At 36.3% G+C, this 15,667-nt stretch overlaps 4 protein-coding genes across 7 annotated transcripts; 3 read left to right on the forward strand and 1 right to left on the reverse strand.

Moving 5' to 3' along the window:
- Window positions 1-67: 67 nt before the first annotated feature.
- On the forward strand, window positions 68-3,407 carry LOC123316997 (TBC domain-containing protein kinase-like protein). The gene has a single exon (XM_044903333.1). It carries the CDS (start codon window positions 679-681, stop codon window positions 3,157-3,159), a length of 2,481 nt encoding a protein of 826 aa, XP_044759268.1. The 5' UTR covers window positions 68-678; the 3' UTR covers window positions 3,160-3,407.
- A 1,398-nt stretch (window positions 3,408-4,805) lies between these two features.
- LOC123318032 (myosin heavy chain, muscle-like) lies at window positions 4,806-10,992 on the forward strand. Of its 3 annotated transcripts, none has more exons than XM_044904701.1 (6): window positions 4,806-5,099; window positions 8,262-8,384; window positions 8,446-9,566; window positions 10,027-10,222; window positions 10,432-10,710; window positions 10,776-10,992. In XM_044904701.1, the coding sequence occupies exons 1-5, from the start codon at window positions 5,081-5,083 to the stop codon at window positions 10,704-10,706; spliced, it is 1,734 nt and encodes a 577-aa protein (XP_044760636.1). In that variant the 5' UTR covers window positions 4,806-5,080; the 3' UTR covers window positions 10,707-10,710; window positions 10,776-10,992. The 3 variants fall into 3 exon arrangements, with proteins under 3 accessions (XP_044760636.1, XP_044760635.1, XP_044760634.1); XM_044904700.1 differs by lacking the exon at window positions 4,806-5,099 and adding an exon at window positions 6,759-7,204 and having other exon boundaries at window positions 10,435-10,710; XM_044904699.1 differs by lacking the exon at window positions 4,806-5,099 and adding an exon at window positions 6,761-7,204.
- On the reverse strand, window positions 10,947-11,660 carry LOC123318035 (transcription elongation factor SPT4). The gene is made up of 4 exons (XM_044904705.1): window positions 11,494-11,660; window positions 11,330-11,436; window positions 11,225-11,280; window positions 10,947-11,166 (listed from the first exon to the last, which is right to left on the reverse strand). The coding sequence occupies exons 1-4, from the start codon at window positions 11,560-11,562 to the stop codon at window positions 11,048-11,050; spliced, it is 351 nt and encodes a 116-aa protein (XP_044760640.1). The 5' UTR covers window positions 11,563-11,660; the 3' UTR covers window positions 10,947-11,047.
- Window positions 11,661-11,748: 88 nt separating this feature from the next.
- LOC123318031 (ankyrin repeat domain-containing protein 13D) lies at window positions 11,749-15,584 on the forward strand. Of its 2 annotated transcripts, none has more exons than XM_044904697.1 (11): window positions 11,749-11,993; window positions 12,050-12,185; window positions 12,423-12,593; window positions 12,647-12,790; window positions 13,148-13,325; window positions 13,382-13,607; window positions 13,657-13,936; window positions 13,999-14,166; window positions 14,657-14,760; window positions 14,812-14,903; window positions 15,103-15,584. In XM_044904697.1, the coding sequence occupies exons 1-11, from the start codon at window positions 11,895-11,897 to the stop codon at window positions 15,302-15,304; spliced, it is 1,800 nt and encodes a 599-aa protein (XP_044760632.1). In that variant the 5' UTR covers window positions 11,749-11,894; the 3' UTR covers window positions 15,305-15,584. The 2 variants fall into 2 exon arrangements, with proteins under 2 accessions (XP_044760632.1, XP_044760633.1); XM_044904698.1 differs by having other exon boundaries at window positions 13,999-14,160.
- Window positions 15,585-15,667: the final 83 nt, after the last annotated feature.

Consider the following 15,667-nt stretch of genomic DNA (forward strand, 5'->3'; position numbering starts at 1 on the left):
TAATCTTTTTTTATGGTAAGGTTGCTTTCGTTTTAAGTAAGAAGAAGAAATAGAAGATTTCGATCATAGACTGTTTGATTTTGATAGCCCATTTAAGGTTATGTAATTTGAGACGTTTTGTTTTGTTAAAATTTCACCAAGCAAATACTGAGAGAATAAAATCATGGTCAGATATTGAAATGTAGCAGTTTTATAATATCAATCGATGAACTGGTAACATATTCATATACCTTGTTATATGGAAGAGCCAATAATAGAAACTAAATGCGACGTTTCTGACGCTGTGCATCCTAGATTCGCAAGTAAACAGAATCCTGAGGAGATTAATAAATTTCAAATTGAGAACGATTATTTCTGCATCCAGTGCAACTTATTTTTTTCGCCTACAGTGGAAGGTCTGAGGATTCATTTTGACGGAATTATTGTTCGGCACACACCATTTGGGTCCTGTTTTTACTGCAATGGAAACGTTTATGAATACAGATTCAAAAATAACAGGGAGTTTTACCACGACTGCCCAAAGCCCCACTAAATATGTTTATGTATGATTCCTTGATGGTATGTAACTTGTTATGTTTAAAGACAAATGTAAATACTTGTTGAACATTAAAAGGTAACTATATTTTACCTTAAATTTATTATTACATAAGATAACATTGTGATATATACAATACCAAAATGAAATTACCACTCTTCAAGAATCCCGAACTTCAATTTTCTGCAATAACCTTTTTTGCTAAGCAACACCAAGGTGAGACTTGTGGGTCTAACGGACTTCCCTTAACACCTAACTCGATTATAATTTTTGGTAAAGCTCAACTATTGAAAACAATCACGCACCCTTATTTGTGTGAGTATTTGGACATTGTTCGTGGAAAGCATGAAAGAACAATTGTTGTTTCTCAGTTTTGTGGTAAACCTTTGTCTGATATTCTGGGAAATGAAACCCTTTCCTTTCATCATGTGAAGAAGATAGCCTTCCAACTTTTCACTGCGTTAAATGTCCTTCATAAAAAGAAGATTGTCCATAGGAATTTGAGTTTGGGAAGTATTTTAATGCAGAACTCTGGTGATATAAAATTGTTCAATTACGGACTATATTACATGACGAATAACGGAGAGTTGGTGTCATTTCCAATAATGAAGTTGTCGTATTCTGCTCCAGAAGTATATTTGACGCCGAAAAAGCACGATATACCCACATTCAAAGTGGATATTTGGTCTGTTGGAATCGTTTTGGTAGAACTCTTACTGAACAAACAAATTTGGTGTTCTCTGAAGCTTGGGCAGAAAATAAGGAAAATTTTGAGTTTCTACCAATGCGGAACATCGATTTTTGAAAAGATAGCAAGGGAGCACAACTGCTTCGAAGTGTACCAAAATGTACCTGAGGAATTGAGGAATATAGTTGAGAAATGTTTGCAAATACACCCCCAGAACAGACCTACCTGCGAAGAGTTTCTTTCTCTCAATATTTTCTCAGAATTCAAGAACGTCAAGGTGATAAACTCAAGTAGGGTTTGCGAACCTTTCCAAGCTTTTACATTGAGGGAGTTATACCATTGGTGGAAATTAGCAGGTGGGGATGTAACTCTAGAGCTGAAAAAACAAGGACTCATTCGTTCGACTCCCCCGATTTTATCTCTACCCTTATTGGTTACTCTGGACGGAACAATAATGGGGCAAGGTAGGAACCCAGCCACCTTATACGACTCCAGGATTGTCCATATGAGCCTCGATACTCTGTACCAACGTTTCGAACACATTCCTTTCAACGCTTGCTATCCTTTACTACACACCAAATCTGATATTATTTCCTCATTTGATCCAGTTCCGTATGATACCAAAGCTTTACCACTGGTAATCAAGGAAAAAGACCCAGAATATCAATTCCATAGGATAATTTTATTCAGACGCTTGCTGCACGGGTATCCATTCACTAAAGAGATCATCCGAGAAGAAGCTAAAAAAGATATACCACCCCTTTTAAGGGGCGAAATTTGGGCTGCTCTCCTTGGCATCCAAGCAGATTATGAGAAGAACTATGCAGTGATTGACAAAGAAACTGTCACAGCGACTGATAGACAGATTGAGGTTGATATTCCTCGTTGTCATCAATATAATGAGCTGTTGTCTTCGACGGAAGGTCATATTAAGTTGAGGAGGATTTTGAAGGCTTGGGTTCAGAAAAATACCCAGTATGTGTATTGGCAGGGTTTGGACTCTCTCACGGCTCCTTTCTTGTACCTCAATTTCAATGATGAAGCTAAGGCTTATGCCTGTTTATCGGCGTTTGTACCCAAATACGTCCATAAGTTTTTCTTGAAGGATAATTCTGTGGTTATCAGGGAATATCTTGCTAAATTCTCTCAGCTTATAGCGTTTCACGATCCGGAATTGGCGAATCATCTTTACGACATCAATTTTTATCCTGAACTTTTCGCGATACCTTGGTTCCTCACGGTTTTTTCGCACGTATTTCCCCTGTATAAAATCCTACACGTTTGGGATAACCTACTTTTGGGGGATTCGTCGTTTCCACTCCACATAGGACTGTCCGTTTTAACGCAGTTGAGGGCTAAACTGTTAACGGCCGGTTTTAACGATTGCATCCTGCTTTTTTCCGACTTGCCCGAAGTCGATATCGAGAAAAGTATCAATTATTCCATTGATACCTTCAGAAAAACTCCGAAAAGTATAACGTCTAGAGAGCACCAGAACGAGAATTTCTGTGACAAGACTGAATACGATATATCTGGTGTTACTTTGGAGGACTTGAACAGGGAGAGATGTCCAAGGATAAGCGCTGCTGATACCGTTGAACTGTTGAGAAACTCGCCAGATAGAATTTTAATAGTGGACATAAGGAACCCTGTTCAATTCTCCAGGTGCTCGGTGAAGAACAGCATCAACATACCCTTCTCCAGTGTTACTTTTGGAGAAAATAACATCGATGGCATCGGAAGCCACGCTCAAACTTTGAGAAGTAGCGGCGATAAGAACGTAGTCATTGTGGGTTCTGCTGAAACTGATCTAGAGCTCTTTCCTAAATTCTTGTTGAATTGCTGCATAAGCCACGTTTGCGTCTTGCATGGAGGTTTCGATATTTTGGCTTCCGTAACGCCAACAGTTTTGATTTCGACCAAGTTTGAATCTTGAAACCCATTACGTGCATCTATTCCCTCGTTTACATTTAAGGATATTTGAAAATCGATGTTATTATTTTTATATTATATTGAATATTGTGAACTCTCGAATTTTAGATGTAAGATAAATTTTGTATTATTGAATTGAAGATGTATTGGATTATTTTTGTTATCTCAGGCTATGAAATATCGTGTACGATTATTTATTTATTATTATACTGAATGCATTGTTGTTGCCAATAAAATTTCTAACAAATAGAAGAATTATTCTCATATTTTGACCCCCACAAATTCAACAGAGGGGAACGACAACAATGCTTATTATCCCATGTCAATAAAAATGACAAAATTATATAAACATATTTATAACTATTACTTTGAAAATTGTATCAATTTGTACGAAAAAATGATTGGAAAAGTAAAGATTTCACTTTACTTTTACATTTTGTATTAAAGATAAAGATTGGAGTACTTGCTTCATCAAATATCACGAAATTCGAGGGCAATTCAGTTACAATCGAATTCTAAAAATAAATAACGAATCTAATTTTGGCATTCCAAAGTTTATCAGAGGATTAACGTAAATAGAATTTGAACCTCGAGGAGCACTGAGATAACTTCTTCTTTTCTAGATTAGGGAGTACTTGAGAAGTTTATACAGGTTGACTCCTGGAGATAAAAGCGGATGTACCTAAGTACTCCTTAGTAGTTAGATATTTTTTCCTGATTACCAGAATTGAGGATGCACATCAAGTAATACGTCGCTCTGAAAGATATATTGCGAAAATAGATCACAAAATGGACAAAGTGGATAGATTCGTTAGTATCTATAATTGCTTCATAGACAGAGGCATGGACTGTGCCTTCCCTTTCTATCTATGCATGAAAAACGGTCAAAAAAGTGACAGAGAGAAACTGAATATCGGGCATGCAGTTGTCTTTTTCTACAATTCTGATTTGTCCGCACTATATGTGAACACAAAAGAGACAGGTAATGCCCGACGATCATTTCTCTCTTTCTATAAAATAGCCAATTTCATGCTGGCATTGCCACAGATCACAGAAACAAAAGTTGTTTCTGTGAACTTGTTGTGTGATCTGTGCATTGATCACACTCTATGTCATAGACATAGAGACTATGTCTCTATGTCTATGAGTAGCTTATATAGAACATAGAAAGAATTTCCAAGTACACCCAGGCATATTAGTCTTCAGGTCTATGCAAGTACAGAGACAAGACCCTTTCTCTATGGCAAGTACAGATGTGACAGAAACATAGACACTTCTCAAAAATGGTCACGAAACCATAGAGTCGTTCAAATCCCATATATTCTGACACCATCAAATAATTATCAAAATTTGGGAAATTTGCTACTTTCATGAATTGAGGATTGTGACTAATTGATATCAATCTGTCAGATGTAATAATGTCTCTAATCAGAGACAACCTCTGTCTCTGTTGTCTCTGTCTCTAACCTTCCTGAGGATTGATTAATGAACCAAAATCCGGATCGATCAACGAATTCTCCCTATATCGTACTCGTCGGTGAAACAGCCTGTACACGTCCCAATCAGATAAACGCGAAGCGTAATTTAGACGGGGGAACAATGTCAAGGGAGTCTTAGATCAAATTTTGTCTATACCTACGGTATTTTTCGACGGTTCAGTCGTGTAGGTATTTAACATTTACACTGAGCCAAACAGCTCGCTCAAGGTAAAAATAGAAGTTGAGTCAGATCATCAACTTATGCCGGCTAGTTCTACTGTCGTGCGCGTACACCGTGAATCAAATTTTGCAACGCTACTGTATTTACGGTGTTTTGCCGGTTTTGCGTATTGCGATTTGGATTTGGAAAACTGATTGCGGCATCTTTGCGACAGGGCGTGCTTTTGTTCTTGTTTTCTTCGATTTCGTCTTTGGACAAAGTTGGAAATGGGTGCAAGTTGGTCAGGTAAGTGTTTGACTATTTTCGTACATGACAGATTTTGTGCATTGTGTAACTGGTATTGAGTTCTGATAGAAATTTTCTATACATTGAGTGAAATTTTCCTTCGATAGATTTGGAATGTAATTTTTTCTTTCTCCATTTTGTCATCCATATGAGCGTATTTTCGGAAAATCTAATTTGAGATTGAATTTTTCTGTTTTATTTTCTTGTTGGATGTTACAATGAAAATAAACACTTCATTTATTGCTTGAATTAACAAATCAATATTCCGCATTAATATAAAAGTGTGGGTGTTGATTTGCACATGCAAACATCTTATATTCTAAGAAACAATTACACGAAGGATATCTAAATATAAATCTTGCTTTTCATAACTTAAATTTTCTGGAAATAGTGGAAATGATTTTTTTAGTACATACATATTTTCTTTTGTGCATGTGCATGCATGCTATTCTATGCGATACCTGTACATATCTATGCTTTGTCTACCTGTCCCCCATTCATAGATGAAATTCATACGTCGTAGCATATCGGATTCCTTTTATTTATAGCTTCAAATTTGAACTTGGTTGTCGGAGACGTGCAAATTCTCGGCATATTTCACACTTGAGCAACAAACTCGAGAACCGTGAATATAACTACAAGAAAAACGATAAAAGACCTGGGAATTATTTTGTTTTAATTCTTTGATTGCAGCCAAGAAATGAGGCATTGGGATTTCCATGTCCTATGAACATGGTATAGAGATTCGCTCAGATATGTATTTCCTGATTTCCAACAAAGTAAATAAGAAACGAAGCAATGTATCTAAAACAGTTCGTTGTTTTCCGAAACCAATTAAAATCGATTTGATAGTGAATGAAAAGCAAATATTAATTTCGTTTCGACCTTTATATGCATTTGATTGAAATCAAGCCAACGCCGCTCGAATATTTCATCAGAAGGTTATATATGGCAAAGATCAAATTACTCTGTGGTTATACAAATGAAGGCCATAATTTTTTTTCATGTATTGTCCAGGGCTGACTGGCAACAGGCTGCAATCACAGAGGTATTATCTTTATGACTGAAATAAGTTTCGCATCAATAAATCATATGCCTTTCGTGTTTATTGAAACTAGAGGAACTTCTACCGTATGTTAGCGCACCTCCGCCGTGTGGAAAGCTGTATAAATGCTGTTCTACATTAAATTCTTCAACATATCCTCTTGACGTGAATCTCACGCGAAACATTTTTATGCTAATTTTTTTCTATGATTCTTTTGATTGCAATTTCTATGTACTCTTCATTGATATTTGTGGCTCAGAGATTACAGGGAATGCATTTAATTAATTCGGTTTTCAAGCTCTTTGATCGCTTTAAATCGAAATTATAGACGGAAATAAAGCATTCATTAAAGATAATTGATTCTTATTCCTGAAAGAAATTTTTTGTCTTATTATTCAATCATTCGTATTCATTAATTATATCATTTAGTTCTGTGTTTTTCATACAGCATAGAAATATATCACGGTTTGATTCTATGGGTCTTTTGACGAACTCTACCTTAGAACATAGATCTATGTTCTAAAAACTCTACTGAAAATGCATTTCTATGCATCATTTTCATCTGTGATTCCCCTCCATAGGCGCGCGTTCAAACGGTTGAACTACCGCGAACCCATCAATCTGTTCCATCTCGTACCGTTTTTCGAATTAATTTAAATTACAAATCGAATCCGGCATCTGGGTTTAGCTTTCTCCTAGAGCTATAAAATTCTTAAAATTGATAATAACAATTCCCGTTTCGATTATTATGTGTAAAATATTCGTTGATGTGAAAAACACACACGTTGGCCTTTTTTTTTGCCAGTACCCATCTGCTGCATCACTTTCTTCAGTCTAGCACCTTCCACCTGACCAATAAGTAAAGCGAAATCTCAGGTCAGATAAAAATTCTGTTATATCGGTTTCGGGACTGCCTACACGTTCACTATTTCCTCTTTAAAATATAGATTTCCGCAGTGAGGGATTGTTTAATTGTTATTTCATTCATTTTATGTGTTTTTCAAAATGTGTATGTTCGGTGATTTCGTCAAGGAGTGCATTTGGAACCATTTAATTCTTGGTGAGTTCTATATGTCGGAGAACGGTAAATTTGTAAACTGGTTCATTGGATTCCGTAAAATCATTATAGTCAAAGGGTTATAATTGACTATCAAGCCTCCCGAAATTCGTTATCAGTTTCTTCAATAATCTGGATGACAGATGAAAATGATTTATAAAAAAATTGTGTTTTTTCTTGAAAACAATCTCGAATTTTCATTCATCTAATTTTTTTTTCATGGAAAAAATCTGCTGATTTGATACTCGAAATCTATTTTTCAAACTAGATTAGATCGAATGAGAAGTTTCATGATTGATCGCAACTATAGGGCTTGTTCACAAAAATTCTATGTTCGCGTTCGATAAAAACGAAAACGACTGCAAAGGAATTATTTGACATCCCTAATATATCTACCCGTTTTCTGTGATAGCGGTTAGTATTCTTCTGTGATTTTAATCAAAGTTACCACTCAAAATAATTTTGTTGTTTTTGCTTATCCTTTTACTCTCTCCCAATTCAGAGAAGTAAAAAAAGTTCCCTTGTATTTCCACATTTCATTATTATATCTCACCTCTATGCTGAACCATTCAAAAATATTAATAATGAATCATCTTTCAATCTGATCTTCATTCAAGATGAAAGAGGAAATAATTCATTTGTTTATTCCTGACTCAGAGTCTATTACTAACTTAATTCGATCGGATTCGAAACGGTTTGATCGGTTTCAACCGAACAATAAATGATTAATATTCATGGAAGATAAGTGGTTTTTATTCTTAAGAGCATCGTAGCATTGTTCATTCATGCTTATTCATCGCACTTATAGAGTGAAAGAAATTAAAACAAATCATGAATGTTTGCTTTGATGGAGTACGGGATTAAATTCAGATATGCTTTCTATGGTTATTACTTGCATAGAATTATTATTATCTATGGTTGATTGAGCATGAAATGCGTAGATCATAAATTAATTGTGTTCTGTGGCACAGATTACAGAGAAATATTTCTGTAATCTGTGATGAAATGACATTTTGCTCCAAAAACCCTGAGTAAAAATGAACATTCTCGTTTATTCCAGCTCCAATAAGGAGTTTCTTCAACAGGGGCAAAGTCAAGGAGGAAGTTCAACAAGGCGTAGAAGTTGTGGTGAATGCTGCCGAAAAGGGTTTGGAATCATTAGATCAAGCCACATCAGGTGCAGGTAGAACATTCATTCGGTAGAATTTGATCGAAACTTCACAATAAGTGTCGTTTCTTTTCAGTGTCAAGTCTAGCGGATGAACTGTCGAAGGCGGGAGTGGACCTGAGCCATTTCAAAAATTCAATTGTCGAAGGTTTGGAAAAGGAGACTCAAGCGCTGACAGATGATGTACACACAGTGGAAAACGAGGTGGCGAACACAGAGAAAAAGGTCGTGAATGTCGTAGCTAACGTTGGCCAGGGTTTGAAAGATGAATTCCATCACGTTGAAACTCAGACGGAGGTCAAAGTTGAAAAGGCGGAAGAAGCGGCTAAGACAACATTTGTAAAAACGGAAAAAATGGCCGAAAGCGCATTACAGAGTGCTGGTAACGTCATAAAGAACACTGAGAATTCCGTCGTGGAGACGGTGTCATCGTTGGCTTCCGATCTGGCAAGTTTTGGAGAACCTTCACAGGACAAGAAAGATATCCCCGCAGAAAAAGGCGAATCAGCCTCCTACCTTTCGAAGGGATGGAACGCCGCCGAAGAAACCGTCGCGTCGGGCATCCAAAACGCCAAAGAAGCTGCCTCTGCAACCGAGAAAAAAGTTGAAGAAGGACTATTGGGTTTTGGAGAGAAGGTCATGGGTGGTATCAGCGGGGGCGTCCAAAGCGTTGAAGGTTCCATATCGAAAACTGAAGATACCATATCAGGGTGGACTACATCTCTTCTTACCAAAGAAAAGGAACTCGTATCAGGATTCACTGGCCTCAAGGACGACGCGAAGGAGGCTGTATCCAACAAAAAGGAAGAAGTATCTTCCGGCCTTCAAGCCAAAAGTGAAGAAGTATCGTCTGCCATCCACGCTGGTGTGAAACATGGAGAAGAACTGGCTTCGGCTGGCGTTGAGACGGCGACGCAGGATCTGAGCTCTCTTCGGGATGAAATGTCTTCATCGGTGCAGCAAGTCGCTGAAAAAGTAGCAGAAAATGCTGATAACCTCAAAGAGAAGGCCGTAGAAAAGAAGACAGAAGCTACTTCCGGGTTCAGCTCTGACCTGCATTTCCTTCGAGACACAGTGGTAGCTTCTAAAGATATCGTGGTGGAATCTTTGAGCTTCGGCCGTCAACACAAAGACAACGAAGAGCCTAAAGAACAGACATCAGCGCCAGAGTTCCAAAGCACCCAAAAACCAATATCAGTAAGTGTCTGTCTGGTCTATCTGTTTGTTGTATTTTCGTTCATACTTTTATCGATTAATTACAAACGAATCCTATGCAACCATGTCATTCCTTACATGTTATCCCTCTAAAGTGGTCCACCCATTGTTTGTTCAATTAAAGTCGCCTCGATAGACCCCTAGGCGTGAAGCGAGTGTCCCCGTATTATCCAAAACTTCTATGAATACTCACGAATTGAAGCTGAACGAAACAAAAAAAAAGGTATTCAAAACATCTAGATGTGCAAAAGTTAAATTTTTTCCCATTTGAATCGACGAACCGATTAAAATGGCAAAATCCAACGAACTTGAGACACCTGGTAAACCATAGAAAATGATTTGTATCATAACCTCAGTTAATGACATTTTCCATATGAACTCTGCGCATGTGCCTCTGGTGAATTTTAAAATTGCCTTATTTGTATTTTCTCTACATCTATAGAGTTCGCTCGACACCGAGGAGAAAAAACCTGAAGAACAGAGCTCTTCAGATAACACAAGTAACCCAGATAATAAGGAAGAAGAGATGGGCGATAAAGAAGATAAAAATGAACATTCTCCTGTGAAAGAGGTCAGCGACTTTTTGCAACAAGAAATTTCTGAAAGCAGCAAACATATCGAAGAGGCTGTGAAAGAAGGTAAATCTTTTTTGCAGCACTTTGAGCAAAAATCCAACATTCTAAATTACGTGCAGCTTCATAATCAAATTTAAAGTTAATTTAAGTATAAAGCTTCTTTTAGTGTCATTTTTAGTAGGGTTAAAATTAAAGGGACATTAGGTTTGACTATGAAACCAGCCGTTAATATTTTCCGTTTTATTTTCACACTTTAACTCCTTTATTTTCAGCAGTAGCACCTAGTAGTTCAACTGAGGCTCAGGTTGCAAAGCACACAATTTTCGACAGTTTCACCGATATCAGCTCTACGATTACAAACACCCTCCATAACATTGAAACTGAAATCGAAAGCACTGGAAAAAATATTCTGACTGGTGTAGGAACTACAGTAAAGGAAGCTGGTGATTTTATGGTTGGCACTGAGGAAGTAGATGCGAAAATGGATGATGCAGAGTTGAAAACTGAAGCTGTTACTAGCCTTTTAGATAAATCGTTTCTTAATTAATTGGGTGAGTTAGGAAGTTAAAATCGTTTATGATTACAATTCGGAACTAATTGTTTTATATATTTTCAGACGACGCAGTAAAATGCAGGACCCCCACCTGTGCCTTTTATCAAATATATATTTATTTGTTGAGCTTTTTATTGAACTGAAAGCATTTTTTGTCTTTGTGATGTAATTTATTTCGTCAAGTTTTTATTATATATTTTGTATGGAGTGATAGGGTAATCGAATGAGAGAATGTTTTAACTACACAAATTATATTAATAAAAATTTTTTATGCCTGTCACTTAATCTCTTCTTGATTACGTAAAGTTCGCATAATAAATCAGAACTGTAGAATATCACCGTTGACTTCTATCTCTAGGTACATAAGTTGCACCTCTACTTTTCATTTCCCTGATAATTCCACCAGGTAGTCTTCCAGATACCGAAATTGCATAGACTCCCTTACAAAATCGATCTGAAATAAATATAAGAGATATGCTATTTATTAATCCAAAATGTTTAGTGTAACGTACTTATTCTCTGCCATTTACACACCCAACTGTCTTCTGGACTCATAGCTGCAATCATCCTGAAAATTTATGTTTTATAAAGATTCAAACAATGCTGAAGACTCTTACCCATCAAAATTAGTACTTGTACATTCATAGACATTATCCCTGTTATTCTTCATCCTAAGGAATTCATCACAGTTGTCGCATCCCTCATATTCAAATTGATCGAAAGACTAGAGAATAGACGAGATCGATAAGTAGCTCAATTATTAGTATGACGATTTGTTTACCTTGATTAAGGAACAGGACAGACAAGCCCTTAGCCCCCTTAGATCTTTTGGAATCGTTTCAAGCGTCATACCGAATTATTTTGGATTGTTTTTAAAGGAATATTTATAATTGTTAATTAACCTAATAAAGAGTTGACTGCAGATGATAGTTTGTGACAGATGACACAGTAGGTGACATTTGACATATCAGTTTCTGTGATGACACAAGACCTGTCACCTGTCACTCACCTCCACAGATCACCTGTCACCGGACACCGCAGTTTGGTTATTTTTCTGTGGGTGTTAGATCAGTTGCTTTTGCTAGTCGCTGTTTACAACTTTCTTTCTTATGAGTTCTGACAAAATAAATATGGATAAGTGAATTCAAAATTCCTGGAAAACCGAAATAAACAGTAACTACGATGGTTACATTAGAAAAAATTAAGTTAGAATATCCACTTCATTGGCTAGTTTGGCAAAACGAATTTGAGAATTTATCTGAGGAACTGAAGAAAAATCAAGTAAGAAAAATATATTCCTTTGTTAAAAGGTTCGTTTCTTGAGAGAATGTTTTTAGCATGATAAGGAAAAGAAAGATGCAAGGGGAAGGACTCCACTTATGCTTGCTGTTACTTTAGGCCATTTGGAATCAGTGAGAATATTGTTGAACAATGAAGCCAATGTAAATGTGGAAAATTCAGAAGGGTGGACAGGTAGGTTTTCATCTGTTGATCCAATTAAGTCCATATTCACAGTCCACACATATATTAGTATAAAGCCCTACAAATTTAGTGGTAAGCGCTAATCAATTTATGGAAAGGAGGAGTTACTAGAATGAATATTTATTGGATAATACCACAGCTTTTTAATAATCCTTGGTGGATTTATCTTAGAATGTATCCATTGCAATTTCTCAATAAACCTTGGATGATTTCTCTTCTATCTTTCAGTTCTACAGGAAGCAACAGCTACTGGTGATCCAGAATTGTTACAATTAGTACTAGAAAGGAGAAATTTACAGAGACACACTATGAGAATGGAAGGCATCCCAATGCTTTTAGAAAGATTAAAGGAAGCACCAGATTTTTATGTTGAAATGAAATGGGAATTTACGAGTTGGGGTAAAAATGCTCATCAGTAGTGTTCCCAAAAATTATTTTTCCTCTAATTTCAGTACCTCTTCTGTCAAGAATGTGCCCCAGTGATACATACAAGGTATATAAAAAAGGGTCCAACGTTAGAATAGATACAACTCTTTTAGGATTCGACACTACTAGTTGGCAAAGAGGAAATAGGAGTTATATTTTCCAAGGCAGAAGTAAGTTCATTATTTTCATTTGTTTTTTTTAAATTGAATGGTTGAACTACTTACCTAGATCTTCAAATATGCCCTGCCGTTCGTGGAAAAATGAGTTACATCTATAAGGGAACTGGTAAATTAAAAGAACATTGGTAGATTTTCCGCTTGCTAGATGCTTATTTTTAAAAAAATTCGCAAATCAATTATGAGAAAATAGGTATTTGTGAAATACACATGTGTTTTTTTGTTCATTCATGATCCAGGATTGTGATTAAAAATAAAAAATTTTGGGCACAAAAAAATCGAAGGCTAGATTTATTTAAATTTTGTACTCACCAAGGAATGTGGTAAAACTGTATTTCATGATTTCTGTAGGTGATGGTGCTACAATGTTAGAAATTGATCACGACTTACGTCAGGTTTATTGTGAGGAAATGCAGATTCAGGAAGAAGCTGCAGAGGTTCTTCTAGGTAACCAGGATGCTGTATCGCAGAGATTAACAACACCTATAGCGACCACTTATATCGATACAGAAAAAATTAGCTTTGAAAGGTTTGGAACTATACCCGATTTTATCATGTTTTTGTTGAGAGTCGTCATATTTTCAGGAATAAAGCTGGTATGTGGGGTTGGCGATCCGATAAATCGGAAGGAGTGAACGGTTTCTTTTGTAAGGTGTTCGGAGCCACTAATGTAGAACTAGTGACTAAAACCAGGACAGAACATTTGACAGAAAGTGACAAAGCAAGGTGTAAAAGCAACAAGACCCCCTTGCAGAGCTTTCTGGGAATAGCGGAAATCGAAGAAAACAATACCCTCACTGTCCCCACAAATGTAAGCGTTTGTGCCGCCAGTCGATGTTGAGTTGATGGATTTCTTTCAGGAGATTGTAGTGAATTCAACCAACCCTTGTAACATCACCCCTGAAGAATATTTCGACCCCGAAATAGACATGAAAGGAAGAGATATAGGTCGTCCCAAAGAATGTAACATGAAAGTGCAAAAATTTAAGGCAACGCTTTGGCTCAGTGAGGAATATCCGCTTTCGCTGCCAGAGCAGATACTGCCAATTGTCGATTTGATGTCGATATCGAGCCCACATTTCGCCAAATTGAAAGATTTTATTCAGTTACAGTTACCAGCTGGTTTTCCGGTGAAGATAGGTGAGAAATTTGCGTTCCAGGAGTTGCGTGTTTCTTCCTCAAAAATGGTTTTTCATTTTTAGAGATTCCAATCTTTCATGTATTGAACGCTAGGATCACTTTTGGAAATATATTTGGCTTAGATTCACCGATTCCCAAAGTGACTCGTTTGGAGGATGATCAGGGACTTTCTTGTGTTCTTGATGAAACCCTGTTCGAATGCCCCCCAGATTACATCCAGCTTGGTAATGGTAATTTATAATTTTTTTTTTTGTTTCCTATAATTTCATTTTGTTCTCGTACTACGTGTTTTTGATTTAATTCTTTTTATTTTATTTTTTTAGTTGAATGAACAAAACACTTTTTTTCAATTCTGGTTGTGCCATTCAGTTTCCCTAATCATTTCCACGAAATTTTACTCGCTATCAAATCCAAGAATTTTTTCTTCTTTCAATCATAGATTCATTTAATCTATGCTTTCAAGAAGGGTTTTGACATTATTTGTTTTTTCTGGTTTTTTTCTCACATTTATGGTTTCGTTACAGAACACTTTGACACTTTAGTATTTGTTCTGTGACAAAACCATAAATGTTATGCACATAACACAGAAAATCTCAAATTGTGTCAAAAAACTTATTTTGAAAACACAATATGAATTTTCTAAAGAAACATATTACCACTTGTATTTCCCCCTAAGTTTTTTTAGTTGTGTTATGTGTTTCATAAATGTCTGTTATCCAGCTGGCCTTGATGCAAGAAGACAGTTCAGCATGGAAGAGGAAGATGACCTCTTACAATTTGCTATACAGCAAAGTTTGATTGACGCTGGTACAGAAAAAGAAGAGGTATACGCTTTTCATTGAGATTTCAGGGTTTTATTACACATATCGTTTTAGGTTGATATATGGGAAGCTCTAAAAGCTCAGAAACCTTCGAGACCCACCACTCCAAACAATTTCATTGGGCAGGAGGAAAGACAGCTTCAAAGGTGAGATATTGGAATTGTATGAAAGATTTTCCCTGTAGGTGAATCGTAAACTTTCTTTACCGACAGTTCAATCTACCAACCTTCTGAATTTTCTCAGGGACATGTTTTTCTACATTATTATTCTCTGTGCTAGTGTTTAGTCATACAAGTCTTTTTTTGAGTAGTTGACGCTAGAAACCAACAATCGCTTTATTTTTAGAGCTATCCAAGCTAGCTTATTCCTCTGCCAAAGTCCCAATTCCGAACCTAACGATTCTGAAGGGAATGTTTCACCAGAAACTGACGACCTCCAAAGGGCACTTTTACTGAGCAGACAGGAGCAGATGGAATTGGAAGAACAACGGCTGAGGGAAGAAAAATTGCTTGAGGAAATTCTGCAACTGTCTCTCACAGAAAAATAGTTTTATTATTTTAAAAATCGAGTATTAAGTACAGAAAGTGTTGATTGCCAATTACAATTTAATTTGTGGTGAATAGGCTTCCCAATTTAGGTCCTTTCTGATGTTTGCCAAAGTTTTCTTCCTTTCAGAAGCATTTATTCCAAATGAAACCCATTGAAAATCCCTGACCTTTTTACAGAGAATTCTAGTTAATCTATGAAATATTTTAATTTTATCATTATTTAATTTGTGATTTAAAACTTGTGGGACTTACCTTGAATATATTTATATCAGAATGAAATGTTGCACTCTTATTTAATGTTTTTGAATTAATTATTGATTTAAGCATCAGATTTGTATACAATTTTAATTCATTTACGTTGA

Source organism: Coccinella septempunctata, chromosome 7 (genome assembly GCF_907165205.1).
Source record: "Coccinella septempunctata chromosome 7, icCocSept1.1, whole genome shotgun sequence".
NCBI lineage: Eukaryota > Metazoa > Arthropoda > Insecta > Coleoptera > Coccinellidae > Coccinella > Coccinella septempunctata.